At 40.3% G+C, this 16,757-nt stretch overlaps 1 protein-coding gene and 1 non-coding gene across 2 annotated transcripts; one reads left to right on the top strand and one right to left on the bottom strand.

Moving 5' to 3' along the window:
• Positions 1-11,578: 11,578 nt before the first annotated feature.
• On the top strand, positions 11,579-14,619 carry LOC133822246 (protein SIEVE ELEMENT OCCLUSION B-like). The gene is made up of 7 exons (XM_062254518.1): positions 11,579-11,900; positions 11,985-12,071; positions 12,158-12,582; positions 12,672-12,775; positions 12,871-13,013; positions 13,111-13,602; positions 13,752-14,619. The coding sequence occupies exons 1-7, from the start codon at positions 11,664-11,666 to the stop codon at positions 14,388-14,390; spliced, it is 2,127 nt and encodes a 708-aa protein (XP_062110502.1). The 5' UTR covers positions 11,579-11,663; the 3' UTR covers positions 14,391-14,619.
• Positions 14,620-14,667: 48 nt separating this feature from the next.
• LOC133828447 (small nucleolar RNA snoR137) lies at positions 14,668-14,805 on the bottom strand. Its single transcript, XR_009891058.1, has one exon. It is a non-coding gene; the product is annotated as a small nucleolar RNA snoR137 (small nucleolar RNA).
• Between the last annotated feature and the right edge of the window lie 1,952 nt (positions 14,806-16,757).

Genomic DNA, 16,757 nt, shown 5'->3' on the forward strand with positions numbered 1-16,757 from the left:
GTTACGACTGGGCTTTGAGCCTTGCGTCCTATTGGGTTTTGAACCCCCCGGACCATGTACGTCCGAGTTAGGTCTGGGCTTTTATCATTTCATCCTATTTTGTTGGGGAGATGGGTTTTGCACCCCCAGTCTACATGAGCTCAGATCATGACTAAGCTTGGAGTTTTGCATCCTATTTGGTCTTTATTCTTGGACTTACTTATATAGATGGTCATACCCCCCAAGTGATCGAAGAGTGTAGTCTAAGGTCACTTGTTTACATAAAACACTGAGATGAATGTGAACTTTTTCTTTCCTTACAACATTTCTTATGATGTTTTGTACACACCATTTTTATTAAATAAGAAATCGCCCTGGGGCGTACATTGCTAAAAAGAAGAAAAATTAGGAAGGAAAAACAGAATCAGATCCTCCCGACTACTGATAGTACTAGCGGATGTGTTCTGCATTCCAGGCCCTTAGGACCTCCGTTCCGTCTAGTTGCCTTAAACGATACATTCCTGGACATACTTCATTTTGGATTTCATAGGGTCCTTCCCAATTTGGTCCTAGACCCCCACTCCTAGATCTTGGGTTGCACGTAAGACTCTTCAAAGAACTAGATCATCAGTTTTGAATTTCCGGCTCTTAACTTTAGAGTTAAAGTGCTTGGCAATCTTTCCATGGTACATCTTTAGTTGTACATGTGATTCTTCCCGAATCTCTTCAATGAGATCTAAAGATTCTCTGAGTAAGGCGTGGTTTTGGACGGGATCATACGTGTCCCGCCTGTGAGACGAGACTGCCGTTTCTAGTGGGATGACCGCTTCACATCCGTACACCATCTAATATGGAGTATGTCTGGTCGATGTTCTTTCTGTGGTCCAACAGGCCCATAGGATGCGGGGCAACTCTTTCGGCCACTTGCTCTTGCAGGCTTAAAATATTGTTCACAGCCTTTGTTTGCCCATTTTCTTGAGGCCTTGTGACCACGGAGAAGCTTTTGATGAAGCCATGTCTTTCACAAAAATTAGTGAAGTGGACGCTATCAAATTGCTTCTCGTTGCCGAACATGATTTTGTGAGGGAGGCTATATCGGCACACAATGTCGTTGCTGATGAAGTCCAGGGCCTTTTTGGAGGTGATGAGCTCATTGGTTCCGCTTCGACCCACTTGGTGTAATAGTCGACGACCACAATGGCTTATTTCACTCCACCCTTCCCGGTCGGGAACAATCCTACTAGATCGATTCCCCATACTGCAAAAGGCCAGAGACTAGTCATCAGGGTTATTTCCTTTGGAGGGGCTCGCGAGATCTTCGCGTACCTTTGGCATTATTCACATTTGCGGACGTAATAAACACAATCCTTCTTCATTGTTGGCCAAAAATATCCTTGCTTTAGGATTTTCTACATTTGTTGCTCCTACCTCTCGGGCCAGGCGTAGTCCGGCTAGCATGGCCTCGTGTTCAACTTCGTTGTTTGACGCTTTGAGCTGGAAGCGTAGGGCACTTTGCAACTGATGACCTTGAGGATATATTAAGATGATCTTGTCCCCAACCCCATTTTCATTTGAGGCCCCATCTAGGAAGAATCTCCATAGGGCATTATGGGGTCGACGGGTTCTTCATCTTCGGTTATCCTAGTACACTCTAAGATGAAGTTGACCAAGGCCTGCCCCTTGATAGAAATCCTGGGGACAGACGCTATGTCAAACTAGCTAAGCACCATGGCCCACTTTAAGAGTCTTCCCAAAGATTCGGGTTTCTGTAATACTTGTCGTATGGGGATGGTTTGTTAATACCTTAATGGCGTGGGCCTGAAAGTAAGGTCTTAGCTTCCTAGATGTGATCAGTAAGCAAAATGTCAACTTTTCAATCAATGGGTATCTGGACTTCGCGCCTAGCAACCTTTTGCTCACGTAATAGACTGAGAGGTGGAATTTTCCCTCTTCTTGCACTAAAGCGGCGCTGATGGCGTGTTCTGACACAGCCAAATATAGGTATAACGACTCCCCATCCACTGGTTTCAAAAAAATTGGCGCTTGGGCCAGATGCTCCTTCAATTTCGGGAAGGCCTCTTCACACTCAACCATCTATTCAAACCTCTAGCTTCTGCAAAGTATATTGAAGAATGGGATGCACTTGTCCGTGGATTTCGAGACGAAGCGGCTTAGAGCCGTTATTCTTTCTATCAAGCTTTGAACGTATTTGTGCTTCCATAGTGAAGGCATCTCGATCAACACTCTGATCTTGTCCGGGTTGGCTTCTATTCCCCTTGAGCTTACTATGAAGCCTAGGAGCATCCCAGATGCCACACCAAAGGTGCATTTTTTGGGGTTCAGCTTCATTCTATACTTCCGAATGATGTCAAATGCTTATACCAGGTCATCAACATGTCCGTCCGAGGTCTTGGATTTGACCAACAAGTCGTCTATGTATACCTCCATGTTACTTCCCAATTGGTTCCGGAACATCCTGTTGACCAGCCTCTTATAGGTGGCCCCGATGTTTTTAAGCCCTTAGGGCATGACGATGTAGTGGTACACACCTTTGTTTGTCTAGAAGCTGGTGTGTTCCTGGTCTGCTATGTGCACTGGGATCTGGTTGTAGCTGGAGTAGGCATCCATGAAACTCAATACCTCATATCCAGACGTAGCATCAACCATCTGGTCGATCCGGGGCAGAGGAAAGTAATCTTTTGGGCAGGCTTTGTTAAGGTCAGTGAAGTCGATGCAAGTTCTCCATGTCCCGTTCGAATTTGGTACCAACACCGGATTGGCCAGGCAAACGGGATACAGGGCCTCCTAAATGAAGTTGATCGAGGACAACTTCTCAACTTCTAATTTGAGGGCCTCAACCCTCTCCGCCCCTAGAGGTCTCCGCTTCTGCCAAACCGGTGTTACATTTATGTCAATATTCAAGGCATGACATATGACGTTGCGGTCGATCCCGATCATATCCAAGTGAGACCTCGACAAGACATCCTAGTTCTCTTTTACCTGGGCAATTATGGCCGCCCTGACCTTCGAGTTCAGGTGCCTCCCTACTCGGATTACTTTGGTCAGGTCGCTGTCACTAATGCATATCTCTTCCACCTCCTCCATAGGTTCTAATGCCCTATCCGCGGGTCCAATTCATGCTCCTCCCAGACCACCCTTCGTGCTAGTTGTGGTGGTGGAATTGGATCAGTATTTTCCTCTTCAAGAGGCTCTTCGCAGATCATGTTGATTGGTCGAGCGGAGACGTGACAGAGCTTTCGGGCTCTTTTCTGTTCTCCTCCGTTATCGCATGGGAACTTCATGCAGAGATGACAGATGGAGGTGATGGCGCCGAAATCGACCAAAGCGGGACAACCAAAAATAACATTGTAAGCGATGAGACAGTCCACCACTATGAACATGCAATATTTGAACGAGCCTTGAATCTCGTTCCCCAACGTCACTGGCAGTTGAATCTTACCCATTGGGAGCAATGAATCCCCATTGAAGTCGTAGATCTGTGTTGGGCATGAAGCCAGATCTGCCTCGGTCAAACCAATTGAGGTGAAGGTCGGCTTGAACAGTACATTGACAGAGCTCCCGTCATCCACCAACACTCAGGATAGCATATTGCTGGCGATTTGGGCATCAATGACCAAGGGATCATGATGCGGGAAATGAACATTCCGATCATCTTCTTCTGTGAACATGATGGGCAGGTTCATTAATTTTGGCTATTGGGTTGGAGTCTATACCAAGGCGCATACCTCGTGGTCATGATCGAGTTCATTGAGGTATCGTTTCTGATCATTCCGAGATGGCCCTCCCAGATGCGAGCCTCCTGATATGGTGGAGGCGCAGTTCCGGGAGGATATGGCATATTGGGTCCAAGTGCTTGCACTATTGGGCCCCTTGAAGGGCCTGTGCTCCCTAACCTGTAACGTACCCTCCCTGGGAGGTCGATACAATCCAGGTGCACCTGAGGCCGCAAGCTGTCCAGGAACTGCTGGCAGTCCTAGAATCCCCATTGGCATTCTGACCCATTGGTGGAGATGCCCCAGCTTGATCAGGTTCCCGATCTCGTCCTTCAGCTGACGACATTCGTTCGTCATACGACCCACATCCTTGTGGTAGATGCACCTTTTGCTAGTGTCCCTTAAATTCTTTCCCCTTTGAACATGGGGGCTAGCTTCCGGTAGTGGACTACATTGCCCGTTGCTAGATAGATGTTTTCCCGGGTGTGAACTAGGTTGGTGTAATTTATGTATTGGGGTTCATAACCCCTTTTTCCTTTTTTTGAAGGTTTGGACCGATTCTGACCTTTGCCCGATCTCTTTCCCTAGGAAGGGTTTATGCTGGCCTTAGCCCCCCCCATTTTTGAGAGGTTGGGCACCGCCGGCCTTGACACTGTGTCTGGTGGGTGTCGCTCCATACCCGGATAATGGGGTTGACAGAGACAGAGCGTAACCCATTATTGGGGTCCATAGACTGTCGGGGCATCCCATGGATACCAGCGGATCCGGAAGCCGTTGGGGGTGCTAGATAAAATTTTTTGGGATACTGAATCCTGTATTAGGGGAACGTTTGGCCAGTCGACTGTGTTGTCGGCTGCCACCCGAAGGCTTGGACTTGGATGCCCTCCCAGTTGATAAAACCTTGTGCCCTCCAGATGAATTCCTCAACGGTGGCCGCCTTGCTGCGCTGCCGTCATCCAAGAGAGAGGATCCAGATCTGATCTTGGACTGGAGAGCCACCAGGTGCTGTCCGTCATCCACTTTAGTTTTCGAGGCTTCCTCCGTGAAGCGTTGGATGTAAGCCCTGAGGGTCTCAGTGGGATGCTGTTTGACATTGGCGAGCGCGCTGATATTCATGTCCATTTTCATGGGTCCCACAAATTTCTTACGGAATGTTGACTGCAATCTGGACCAAGATTGGATTCATCCCAACTTGAGTCTTTTCCACCACTCTTCTGCGGGTTTAGCCAGAGTGATCGAAAAACATAAGCATTTACCGTTGTCACAAACGTGAGCCACAATCATCAAGTGGTTGTAGCGGGACAAGTGATCCCTAGGGTCTGTGTTCTGGGTATAGGCAGGTAGGTTCGGCATCTTGAATCCCTTTGGTAGTTCCACATTGAGGATGTGTTTGACACATGGCTCCTTTTCCTCTTCTTCAGAGTCAGAACCTCCGCCTTCTTGTTTTCAGACCAAGCGGTCCGTGACCTTCTTAAGAGCGGCCAACTGTTCCATGAATTTTTTGGCCATTCCATCTTCCAGGGGGACTCTCTCATTCCTCATGTCGTTGAGGTTATTCCTCAAATTTCCTCCTCGAGGGTGAATCTTTTCTTTTCGGGCATTAAGGTCGTCACACAAATCCACCCGGGAAGTATCGTCTTCCGAACTCATGGCTTCTGGTTCTTCTTCACATTTTTGCCCTCCATTATCTTTGTTCATGGAGGCGCTGGGATAGAAGCGTCGTTCTTGTTCATCCTGTCTAGGGACATTCCAGGGATTGACACCCTGTGGGTGCTTCCACTGTGGATCATTCAGATGATCCCGTCCTAGGATATGATTCATCCGTTCTTTCCTAGGGAATTTCCTTGGGTTGGCCCTAGTTTTTGGAATGGGACGATCTTTCTTCTGGGGGTTTGTTTTTCCCACAAGATCGACCACTTTCGTTTTTCCTTTCTCCTGAGCGGGATTTGACGGGCTGGCTCTGAGATATTGTCCCGGAGGGGGATAGGGCTAGTGTTGTTAGGTATGCCCATCCTGATAGGTGGGACAGGCGGCTGCGTTTCTGGAGGTGGAACGACTGAAGGATTGGCTGCCAATCCTTTGGCAGCAATGAGGGCCTGAAGACCCGGGAGGAACTCTTGCATCTGCCGAGTGGCTTCTTTTTTTTTTAGTTATCCTGGCTTCTTGATCCAGGACCTGCTGTCTTAGGCAGTCCACCTCTTGACCCTCCTATTCAGGCTCCATATTATTCTCTTCAGGATCGATGGGGTTTTCGACCTCGTGATCTTCGTATTCCCCTTCATCTTTCTCGTAATAGCCTTCGTCGTATCCTCAGATTGGTCTTGAGGAAATGGTTGATTGGGCAATGGTTCTCCATTGTCCTGTTGTTGCTGGTGAGGAGGATCGAAAACAGTATGCCTAGTGTTTACCATTCTTCGCAAATGAACGAGATTGATTCAAGCTTCCTTCGACTCTCAATGAAAGCACAAAAATGTTTACCGATTTTTTCGAAAACTAGAAATATATTGAGAAATAAGAGCTAGAAGGAAACAATCAAAGATAAACAAACATGATTTTTACGTGGTTGGGGCGTTAATGAACCTTAGTCCACGAGTCTCTTGTATTAGATTTTAGAGAGCTTTAGACAATGGAGTTTTCTGCACGTTTTAGCAGAGTAATTTCTTACAAGCAAAAATCTGGGATCCCTGCTACAGTGCACAACTGGTCCTATTTATAGGCAGACAGGTGCAATGGGCTTGGGCTGGATTAATAACAGCGCAATAGGGATGTAATCATGGTTTACTCGCTAATGATGTTATAATACAAAAGATGTTGTGTAACGCCCCGGTTACCCCAAGACAGTTATGGTGAACTTTGAACCGTGCTTAACTCGCTAATCGAGTTCTTCGGTTAAAATGTGCATCTAGGTGTTATTAAATAGGTTAAGGTGTAAAACCAATCAAAAGGAAATGATATATTTTATTTAATACATAAAACTATTCATGGGCCCACAAAACGTTTACAAGTCATTTTACAACTCAAAACGGTCATTATAGTTTAAATTTACAATCTACTGACCTAAGCGACAAAAATAGGGTTAACTCCTAGTCCCTCTGAGAAACTCCTTGGCCGTGGTGGTCAAGCAGCCGCATATGTACACATCACCACCTAAGCTCTCCACTCAAGGATGGGTGAGCTTTTCTTGCCCTTTACCTGCACCACATAGCACCCATGAGCCAAAGCCCAGCAAGAAAACTCAATACTGCATGAATATGATATTAAACAATGATCATAATAATCATCCAGGACTTTTAGTCTTAAATAGAGGAGTGACAATTGTAAAAGTCACTAAGGTGGGTTCCGTTCCCTTAACAAATAAGTGATCAAATCACTAGCTTATATAGAATAAGTGATTGACAAGCAAGTCACCAATGTAATTAAGAGAGTGACCATAGACTCACAATTGTGGGTACCGCTCCCTTAGCCATGTGACGATAGGGCCACCTGGGCCTTCTGGCCCAGGCTCTGAGTAACTAGTCATAGAACTAGGCAAGCGCTTTTAGTTTTCATCGAACTTAGGGTCGGTCCGGCATTAATGCTCATAGTGAGTCATTCAATGCAGATATCGATTAGATCTAATCTTTCATTGGTTCTGCATTCATGATGCTTATGCCGCTTCTGACTCTTAGGTTAGTAACACATGACCAGTGCTTAGTACCATTGATGAACTTGACTAATAAGTCACAACTTCATAGACGGATTTGACACCATTGCCGATTCTGACTAGTAAGTCAATGCAATTCACAAGTAAGCAAGATCTGCTAAGCATTTTATATGAAATCGATGTCCACGTTTAAACACTCAACATGCCTCAATAATAACCATGCATGTCATATATATAGGGTGCAGTTTTCTTACCTCTGGTTCGAGCGAGAAATAGTAAAAGAATGATCCTTGAGAATGATCGACCTTTTGATTCCTTAGCGGTTACCTAATCATAACCAATTATAACCTTCATTAATGAAAATCAACAATAATAGGGTCTTGACCTAAACCTCACTCCCGGGACCCCGAATTGTACCCAAACAGTGAGTAGATTCGATCCCAAGCCTTAAGGAATGAAACCCCGAGCCAAAAACCATTAAAAATGCCCAAAATGGAAATCTAATGGAACAGAATAGTGCCAGCTCCCTAAGCTGAGCCAAAACCAACCAAAGCTACACAGAGTAGCGCTCTAGCGCCCCTAGTGGGCGCTATGGCGCTACACCCAGCCAGAAATGGCCCTGAAACTTTCCCCTTCGATTCCTCCATTTCTAACCTGAACCAAAAGCTTCCCAACTTCATTTTAAGTCCAAAATGAACCCAAAAATCATCCCCACATGTCCTAGACATCAAAACCGTAAGAACCCTAGCCAAAAAATCTCATTAATTCCCCTCAACCAATCAAGAAAACCAAGCTGAAAACTATAGCAAAAATAGAGCCAAGCTAGAGTTTTAATGGCTAGAAACTTACCTCAAGCTCAGATTAGGACCCCTCTTCAATAGTGGAACACAATCCCAAGCCCTCAAGATCCACTTCCCTAGCTTGAATCCTCAAGAACAACCAAAAAATCACAAAGAAAAAGAGAAGGAAAATAGGTACGGTAGGAGTGTTTTGATACTATGTTTTTCCAACCTTCTACAACTTTCAATGGCTTAAATATAACATAAGGGTGAAATGACCTTTTGGCCCCTAGGTCATTTAAAGGTTTCTAAAGACTCCCAGGGGTAAAATCCTCTTTTTCCACCTATTTCGTTAATCATAATTAACACCCTCCAATTCCTGCTATTCTCAAATACCAATAATTTATATCCCATTACCCTTTTATTTCTGGCAACACTCTAATCCCCATAATACCCCGAGACTCACCCCGAGCCTCGAACTTAATCCTATTATGACTAAACCGCTAATTTGCACTCAAAGATCGTCTCATGCCGAATAGCTCGTACAAATCCACATTATAATGTGGCCTCAACAATAGATCACCGACATGCATACAAATATACAATTACGCCCTCAACGGGCCAAATTACCAAAATACCCCTGTGATCAAATGTGGACCCACATGCATGCATTTAACATCATATTATAATATAATTCACATAAACATGCATATAATAGTTTAATGGCATAATAAAATAATTATGGCCCTGCCGACCTACTAATCCAACAATTAAACTGAATTAGGGATTTTCGGGCATTACATGTTGCTTAATAAAACATATTAATCAGGGTCCATTGGGCTGGCTTGGGCAGAACCAAGCCTTACAACTGTCAATAATACGTAACCTCAGACTCGTCCACATGGGCTTCTAAGGGGATCCTAGGGATAGGATCTGTCAGAGTAGTGGCAATACTGTTCCCTAGGAACAGCATACGTTCCGTGCGTAACCTCTTCTGCAGGTTAGTTGAGGAGACCAACTTCCTTGTTTCAGGGGGACATGTTAGCGTCAGGAAAGATCAAACTTACCCTATCCGGATGTGAGGTCCGGGTCCCTTTACTAATGTCCCGGTTCACTCACCGGGGTCCTAGTTCGTTCACCAGGGCTCGGGTTCATTCTTGACAAGGTTTTAATTCCCAGACTAGTGAGACTGCCACCTTTATTGGCATCCCAGAGGTTACGGGTAGGTTGGGACCAGGAAGATGATTTGGGCCTGCGTCTTGGTCCTGTTTCCCTTTGTTATGATCGTGCCCATCGAATGTCATTGGGTTCTTCGACGATTGGGCCTTTAGGACTTTCTTCTTCACTGTTCATCAGACTTAGGATGGGCCCGAACATCTTTAAGGAAGCCTATGTACCCATTGTGTCATGCCACATGTTCCGAGGGAAAACAGGGATAACACAAATATTTTGTTTTAAGAAAATAAAAATCGACAAATATATTGTTTATCAAATATATACATAAAATATTGGAGTATTATGTTCCCATACATAAAATAAAACTAACTAAAATTTAGCTTTTAATTAATAATTTATTTAATGTCGCGCTTAAGGAACTATTAAGTTATACATTAGTAAGAGGTCTTTGTCGTGATCATATATGAACACTTTACAAATTTATTTACTAAGTATCTCAATTTTATATTGTGTGGAGTGGAGTACATGTACATGTATATGTATGTATGTATGTATATATGTATGCATATAACATTGTTGGGGCCGTGATGAAAAAACTTCACGAAAAGGCTATGGAGGAAGAGAGAATAGTATAATAATTGATTCTTGACTTTGCTTGGTAAGAGAGGTTCGGTATAATTCTAAAGCCAAGACAAGACAAATCGAATATTATGAAACACAGCCACTGCTTTAAAGAACACACTTATTTCTTTACAACTTCTTTACTCAAAGAATTGACTCCAACAAGAAGGCTCATATGTTTAACTAAATAAATTTACTCAAGTATGGTCACTGTATAATACTGAATTTTAAATATAAAAAATGGCATTAGAACACTCCTAATGGAGGAACTAAAATGTCTAATTCTTTATAATATAAAGAAAAAAATAATTAAATAGTTTTCCAATAGGTGATGTAAACTTATAATTTTTTATCTAAATGAATAATATTTCTTTATATGTAGTGAAATACTATTCATCAAACTATAAATATTTTATTATTTTTTTATAAACTTTTGTATATATATATATATATGAGTGTGATACTATTATATTTAATTATTTTATTTCTTAAAATCAATAAAATATTTTTAAAAAAATATAATATTTAAATGTTATTTAGAAAAAATAGAGAAATTGGTATATCGTATAATATAAAAGTTTGAGGTAAATTATAAAAAGATATATTTTTGTGATGTATTTTGTAATACACTTTGTCTATAATATTTAGCTAAACTCACAAAAATATCTTTCATCAGCTCCTTTATACATATATTTATAATAGATATGCACAAATTCCAATTAATCCATATCTACATTTACATCATTTTTATATATCTTTTATATAATATTTTAATATTATTATTTTTCTTTATAAGCTTTCTCTTTCCCATTTAGTATATATTTATTATTTATTTTTTCTTTTTCAATTATTTTATTTTACTTTAATTAATAAAATATGTTTAAAGATATAATATTTAAATGATATAGAGAAATACAAAGATAAACTGATGTATGATATCATGTAAATCTTAGAAGTAAAATAAAAAAATTTGTATTTTTGGAAGGTATTTTAAAAGGTGGAGTAGATAATTTATTAAGAGTTTTCTCCGTCCTCCTTTTCTATCTAATTTTGTCTATTTATATAATATATAAATATATATATATATATATATTAACAAAACCAATGAGATTGTGCTGTGAGAATAGATCCCTACTAATATAGCAACATTGTGTTCATCTTTTCTTATAATTATGGTCTGACTTGTCTAAGATCCATTACATAAGCTCCCCTGAAATTATAATTATTTTTAATTTTCTTTATTTAAATATGTTAAAAAAATAATTATGAAAAAAAAACCTTACAATTTACTACGACAGATATATAACTACTTTAATTTAATTTCTTAATTTAATAGTACAATAGTACCATCATCATCCACAAAGTAAAACATAGTGTATATATATATGTATGTAAGAGACAAGAAAACTAGATCAGTATGTCCTAAGTTAACAAAGTAATAGTCTCAGTCAATATCTTTATATTCCTCAAAATCTTGTAATGATGACAACCAAATTGATAGATAAGTACAACATATAATTCTTTACTGAAGAATAAATTCCCTTTGTCTGAGACTTACTCAAGAAGAAGAAAAATAAAAAAGTGAATTTTAATACGTTCGAGACAAGCATATATATAAATAAATATGCACACATATATCTAAACCACACAAAGAAGTTGTAAAGCAAAACACAACCAAAACGGCAAACAACACCATACATTGCTCGGTAACAGACTTGAGAAAGAGAAGAAATGGAGGCCAAGCTGGTTGGGCTACCCAAACATGATCAGAGCATTGCTTCTAGTTTTCTTGGGCAGGCCCGTTCGAGCCGTGCGCACGCTGGTGGTGTAACAGAGGACACTGAGTTGGGCAGGAAAGTCATTGCCACACATGAATCTAACGAGCGTGGGTTTTATGTCCAGCCTGTTCTGGCCGTCATCGATGTCATATTCAACCGTGCAAGTGAAGACATCTTCAAATTTAATCAGGTACTTACTACTAACAATAGTTACTTCTATAAAATTTAATCATGATCAATTTACAATAATATATATATATCTTTCCATGTATAGGGTTCGGTTTCACAATGGGACATTGTTGTGCCGGATGAGGATGTGGTTGATCTTCCAGCCAGGGTCATCACTGCAATTTCCCTTGAGGTAAAGAAAACAAAGATTTCATTTCTCTCAATTTGTTCACTTTCAAATTGGTTTATTCAAGAACCTTTTGCATATAATGGTCACAGATGTACAGTAAGTGCTCGGCTGGTGTAGATGTGCACGTGATTGTCATGGACATACTACGGCTAGTGAAGCACTACAGCTGGGAAGTGAAGGTTGTACTAGTCTTGGTATCTTTAATGATCACTTTCGGTAAGTTCCGGCTTGTTCTTCAGCATTACACGACTAATCCACTCCCAAAAGCAATTGCTCTTCTTAAGCAATTGCCCGAAATACTGGAGCATCTTCACGATCTGAAACCAACACTAGATGCACTCTTTGCTCTTATTGGGGAAATTATCGACACCACCAAGAAACTTGTCGAGTTTTATGATCTCCCTGAAGTTATTGCTGCCGATGCTAATGTTCCCACTGTTGCTTATTGGAGCATAAGAAGCATAGTCGTTGCCTCAACTCAAATGTTCGCCCTCACTGGCTCCTTACCAATTGAGTAAGTTTATGTAGTGATTACCGTACTTAATTAGAAATATAATCTATCTTTTAGTCATTTCCTCTAACTTTCAAGTGTTCTTGTTTAAGTCTCTTGACGGAGTCCTGGGAGCTGTCATCCTTGGCTCACAAGCTAAACAACATCAAAAGGCTTCACCTAGTGGAGTTAATTGAACGTTGTTTAACAATCATGCGTGAGTGTCATTGACATCCCTCTTGACATTCATCCAAATATATCCATATATATAACAAACTAACAAATATATGTGTGTGTGTGTGCTTGAATCAGAGGAGAAAATAGATAATGAAGCTTTCTGGGAGCTTGACCGCATTTTCACAACACCACACCTCGACAACACTAGAGCTTTGTCTACTTTGTTCCACTACAAGGATGGCCAACCAGCACTCTATGATTGCTACATAAAGAGAAAGGCTTGCACCAAATTCTAATTTTACTTCAATATGTGTAACTTTTTTTCCTTCATAAATAAACCATTTAATGACATGAATATATATCATCCTAAACTAGGTTGCCACCGAGGAATTGAGCAACAAGACTGTAGCCCTATTCATTACAGATCTAGATTTCAATCTCCAGCGTGGGCAAGAATACAAAATCTTGGAACGAATGTATCAGCAAAAGAAGCATAGCCCAACCAAAATGGATAGTCAGAACGAGATAGTTTGGGTCCCAATTCTTGACAATTGGGATGAAGACAAACTCAATCTCTTTGAGACACTAAAAAAACAGATGGAATGGCACTCGATTGACCATCCTTCGGTGGTATCAACGGTGGTAAGAAGGTACATCAAAGAGAAGTGGAACTTCAAGAAAAAACCTATGCTTGTGGTTATAGACAAACAAGGTTCGATCGTGCACCATGATGCTATCAACATGATATGCATTTGGGGAAGCGCTGCCTACCCTTTTACCGTCAACAGAGAAAAATTGTTGTGGGAGGAGATGAGCTGGTCAGTTGAACTTCTCCTTGACAACCTCGAGCCTAATTTGAATGCCTGGGTGAGTTTTCTTACTGTTTTTTCTTTCTTTTTCAAAACATAAACATGCTACGAACACTCGATCTAATTTGATTAATATTTAGGTTGGGCTAACTTTGATTTCTACCTATACCATATTGGTCCTATAACTAGTAAATGTTCGTGTTCTAGATTCAAGAGGGAAAACACATTTGCTTGTATGGAGGTGAAGACGTGGAGTGGATCAGGGATTTCACAATAGCTGCAAAAAAGGTGGCAAGAGAGGCCGGCATCATGCTAGAGTGTGTTTACGTTGGAAAGAGCCAAACTAAGGAGAGACTTGTGACGACCATTATTGACACAATCCAGCAAGAGAATTTGAGCAGAACTCTTGACCGTAACCTCATAAGTTACTTCTGGTTAAGGCTGATGAGAATGTTGGAATCCAAGCGACAATTGACCAAGTTTGACGACACAAGGTATGACCACATAATGGAAGGGATCACTGTAATTTTGAGCTACGACTCTAGTGATTACAGCAAGGGAAGGTGGGCTGTGATGAGTAAGGATATTGGTGAAATGGTTAGGAGCACAGGGACACATATGCTCAAAGCCTTGAATGAGCACAGACTCTGGAAGCCACGGCAGCAGGAGATTGGGTTCGTGCCTGCCCTCGATGAGTACCTCAAGGAGTCTGTCCAGCCCAACGAGCCACACCACTGCACCAGCCTCGTTCTGCCATCGGGTGGGGCCTTGCCTGATGTCATGAAGTGTTGTGATTGTGGCCGTCTAATGGAAACATACACATTGTTCCGTTGCTGCCTAGAATGAACTTGACATGCGATTTTTTGAAAAAGACCGTGATTGATGCATGAAGTTGCTTATTATTATTACTACAATATCTACTATTATTGCTCACAAGCAATTAAAATAATGACAAGTAGACCCTAATAAAGGTCTTCTTCATCATCTATTTTACTTTTTTTTCCCTTTATTTAATTGAGAATAATTATATGTCCAATGTAATGTTGAGATAAATCCACTTGTTTCTTGATTCCAATTTGGCCTCTTATATTAAAATTTCCAAAAGGGTCTTGGATTCATTTCAGAATGTACTAGAAAACAGGTAACAAAGGACAAACAAAAAAAAATTAGTGCACATTACTGTGGCTTAAACATTGATTGATGCTTTGGAAACTTGAACATCCCCTATTTTGATTAAGAGGGGTTCGCCATAAGAAGCAACTAAGAAAAGAGGAATTGAATCCCTCGTTCACACATATCCACACATTAAACCACCTGATCAGTTAGTCCCAAGTGGTAGTTTACCGTAAGTTAATATAAGCTTTAAGAGTAGTACCATGCATTTAAAAAAAAAAAATTGTATAATACATATATTTATGTAAATGTCCATTATTTTTTATTAAAAAAATCATATTAAATTTAAATTTCTCTTAAAAAAAATTGATATTTTTAAAGAAAAAAAATCATATATTGGTTAATTATTATTCTTAGAGTAGTAAAATGTTGATTACATACTTAAAGCTCAAATCACATGGTAAGATGGGCTTCGAAAGGCCTAAATTAAGTCAAGTAATGGTAAGGTCCATCAAACGAAAAATTGAGTTTGTTTAGATATAGGATGGCATCCAGATTCCACTCTATCAGCGCAAGGACCCTACAAAAGACTCGGTCAAATAGGCACTATCATCTCCAGCAAGGAGCATTCAAACAGCTTGAAACTAAAAATATCTCACCTAACTCCAATAAATACAATGGAATGGAGTATTATAACAAAATTGTTCTATTTTTTTTCTTCTTTTTAATAAATTCTCTCAAGTACGGTCATTGTATAATACACTGAATTTTAAACGAACAAAAAATGGTAAAAAGCAAAGCATTAGTCCTCCTAGTAATAATGTCTACAAAAATACATTTTCTATATAATTTTGTGTATTTAATATAGTATCTTGATATAGTCCCTCACTTATAATTGAGGTGTCACATTCCTCCTATAAAATTAAAAAAAATAGTAGATTAAATTTTATTTTTGTTATTGACATAGAATTACAGACTTGGTAACAAATATTATTTTTAAAACTGGATATTTACTTGATGAAATGTCAATTTATATTTCATTTATCACAATAAATATATGTGAATGCAGTTGATATATTAGTAAAAGATTAAATTACACCAAATATGTCTTTCTTCACTTTTTACAAAAATATGGGAGTTTAACTTTTCCCAAAATATATTCTATTTTTTTTGTTTAAAGTTAATTACATAGGATTAATTTTCCCATATTTTTGTATAAAATTTAAATAATATCATATGTTTTTGTTAAGTATTTTTAGTATTTTACTATTTTAGCACAATTTTGTTATTTCACCTCAAAATTTTAAGGTTAAATTATAACTTTATATTTTTTTTTATGTGTTGACTATATTTTTTTTTTTGTTAACAGCTAACACTACAAGAAAGTAGGCCTTTGCCGGCGCAATTCGGGAAAGTCGCCGGAAAATACTCAATCTTTTGCTAGCGTTAATTTGCGCATGTCATTTTTGCCGGCACAATTTCGAATTGCTCTGATAAAGATTTCTTTTACCAGCGCAATTAGGAATTGTGCCGGCAAAGAATTATGGACTTTAAAAAGGGCCTTTGTTAGGTACTTTTGCCAGCGCGTTTAACCTAACGTTTATATTACTGTCCGTGCACATTTTAAATAAGGTTGGTGGGTAGACTTTAGCCGGCGCGTTTCGTTGCGCTGGAAAAAGTCTACACTACGCCGGGAAAAACCTCAGTTATTTAAACGGTGTCCTTTTGGATTAGGATTTCTGGCTTGACTTTTTCCGGCGCATTGTAGACTTTTGCCGGCCCAGCGAAACACGCCGACAAAAGTCATAGCGATATTACACAACCGTCGAACATTCTTCCCCATTCATCTAACTCTAACTTTCTAACTCTCTTTCTCTCCCTTTCTTCACCCTCCACCACCATCCCCGAGCCTCCATCGCCACCCACGACCCATTGGCACCCCACCACCTCGAGCCTCCATCGCCACCCACCCCGAAACCCATCACCCATCGGCACCCCACCACCCCGAGCCCTTGCTGCCTCCTCCTCCTCCAATCCGCCGGGCTAAGTTAAGTTTATTTTACTTTTGTATTTTATTTTTCTAGTTTTTCTTATGTATTG

The sequence above is a fragment of the Humulus lupulus genome, chromosome 3 (genome assembly GCF_963169125.1).
Source record: "Humulus lupulus chromosome 3, drHumLupu1.1, whole genome shotgun sequence".
Classification (NCBI taxonomy): Eukaryota; Viridiplantae; Streptophyta; class Magnoliopsida; order Rosales; family Cannabaceae; genus Humulus; species Humulus lupulus.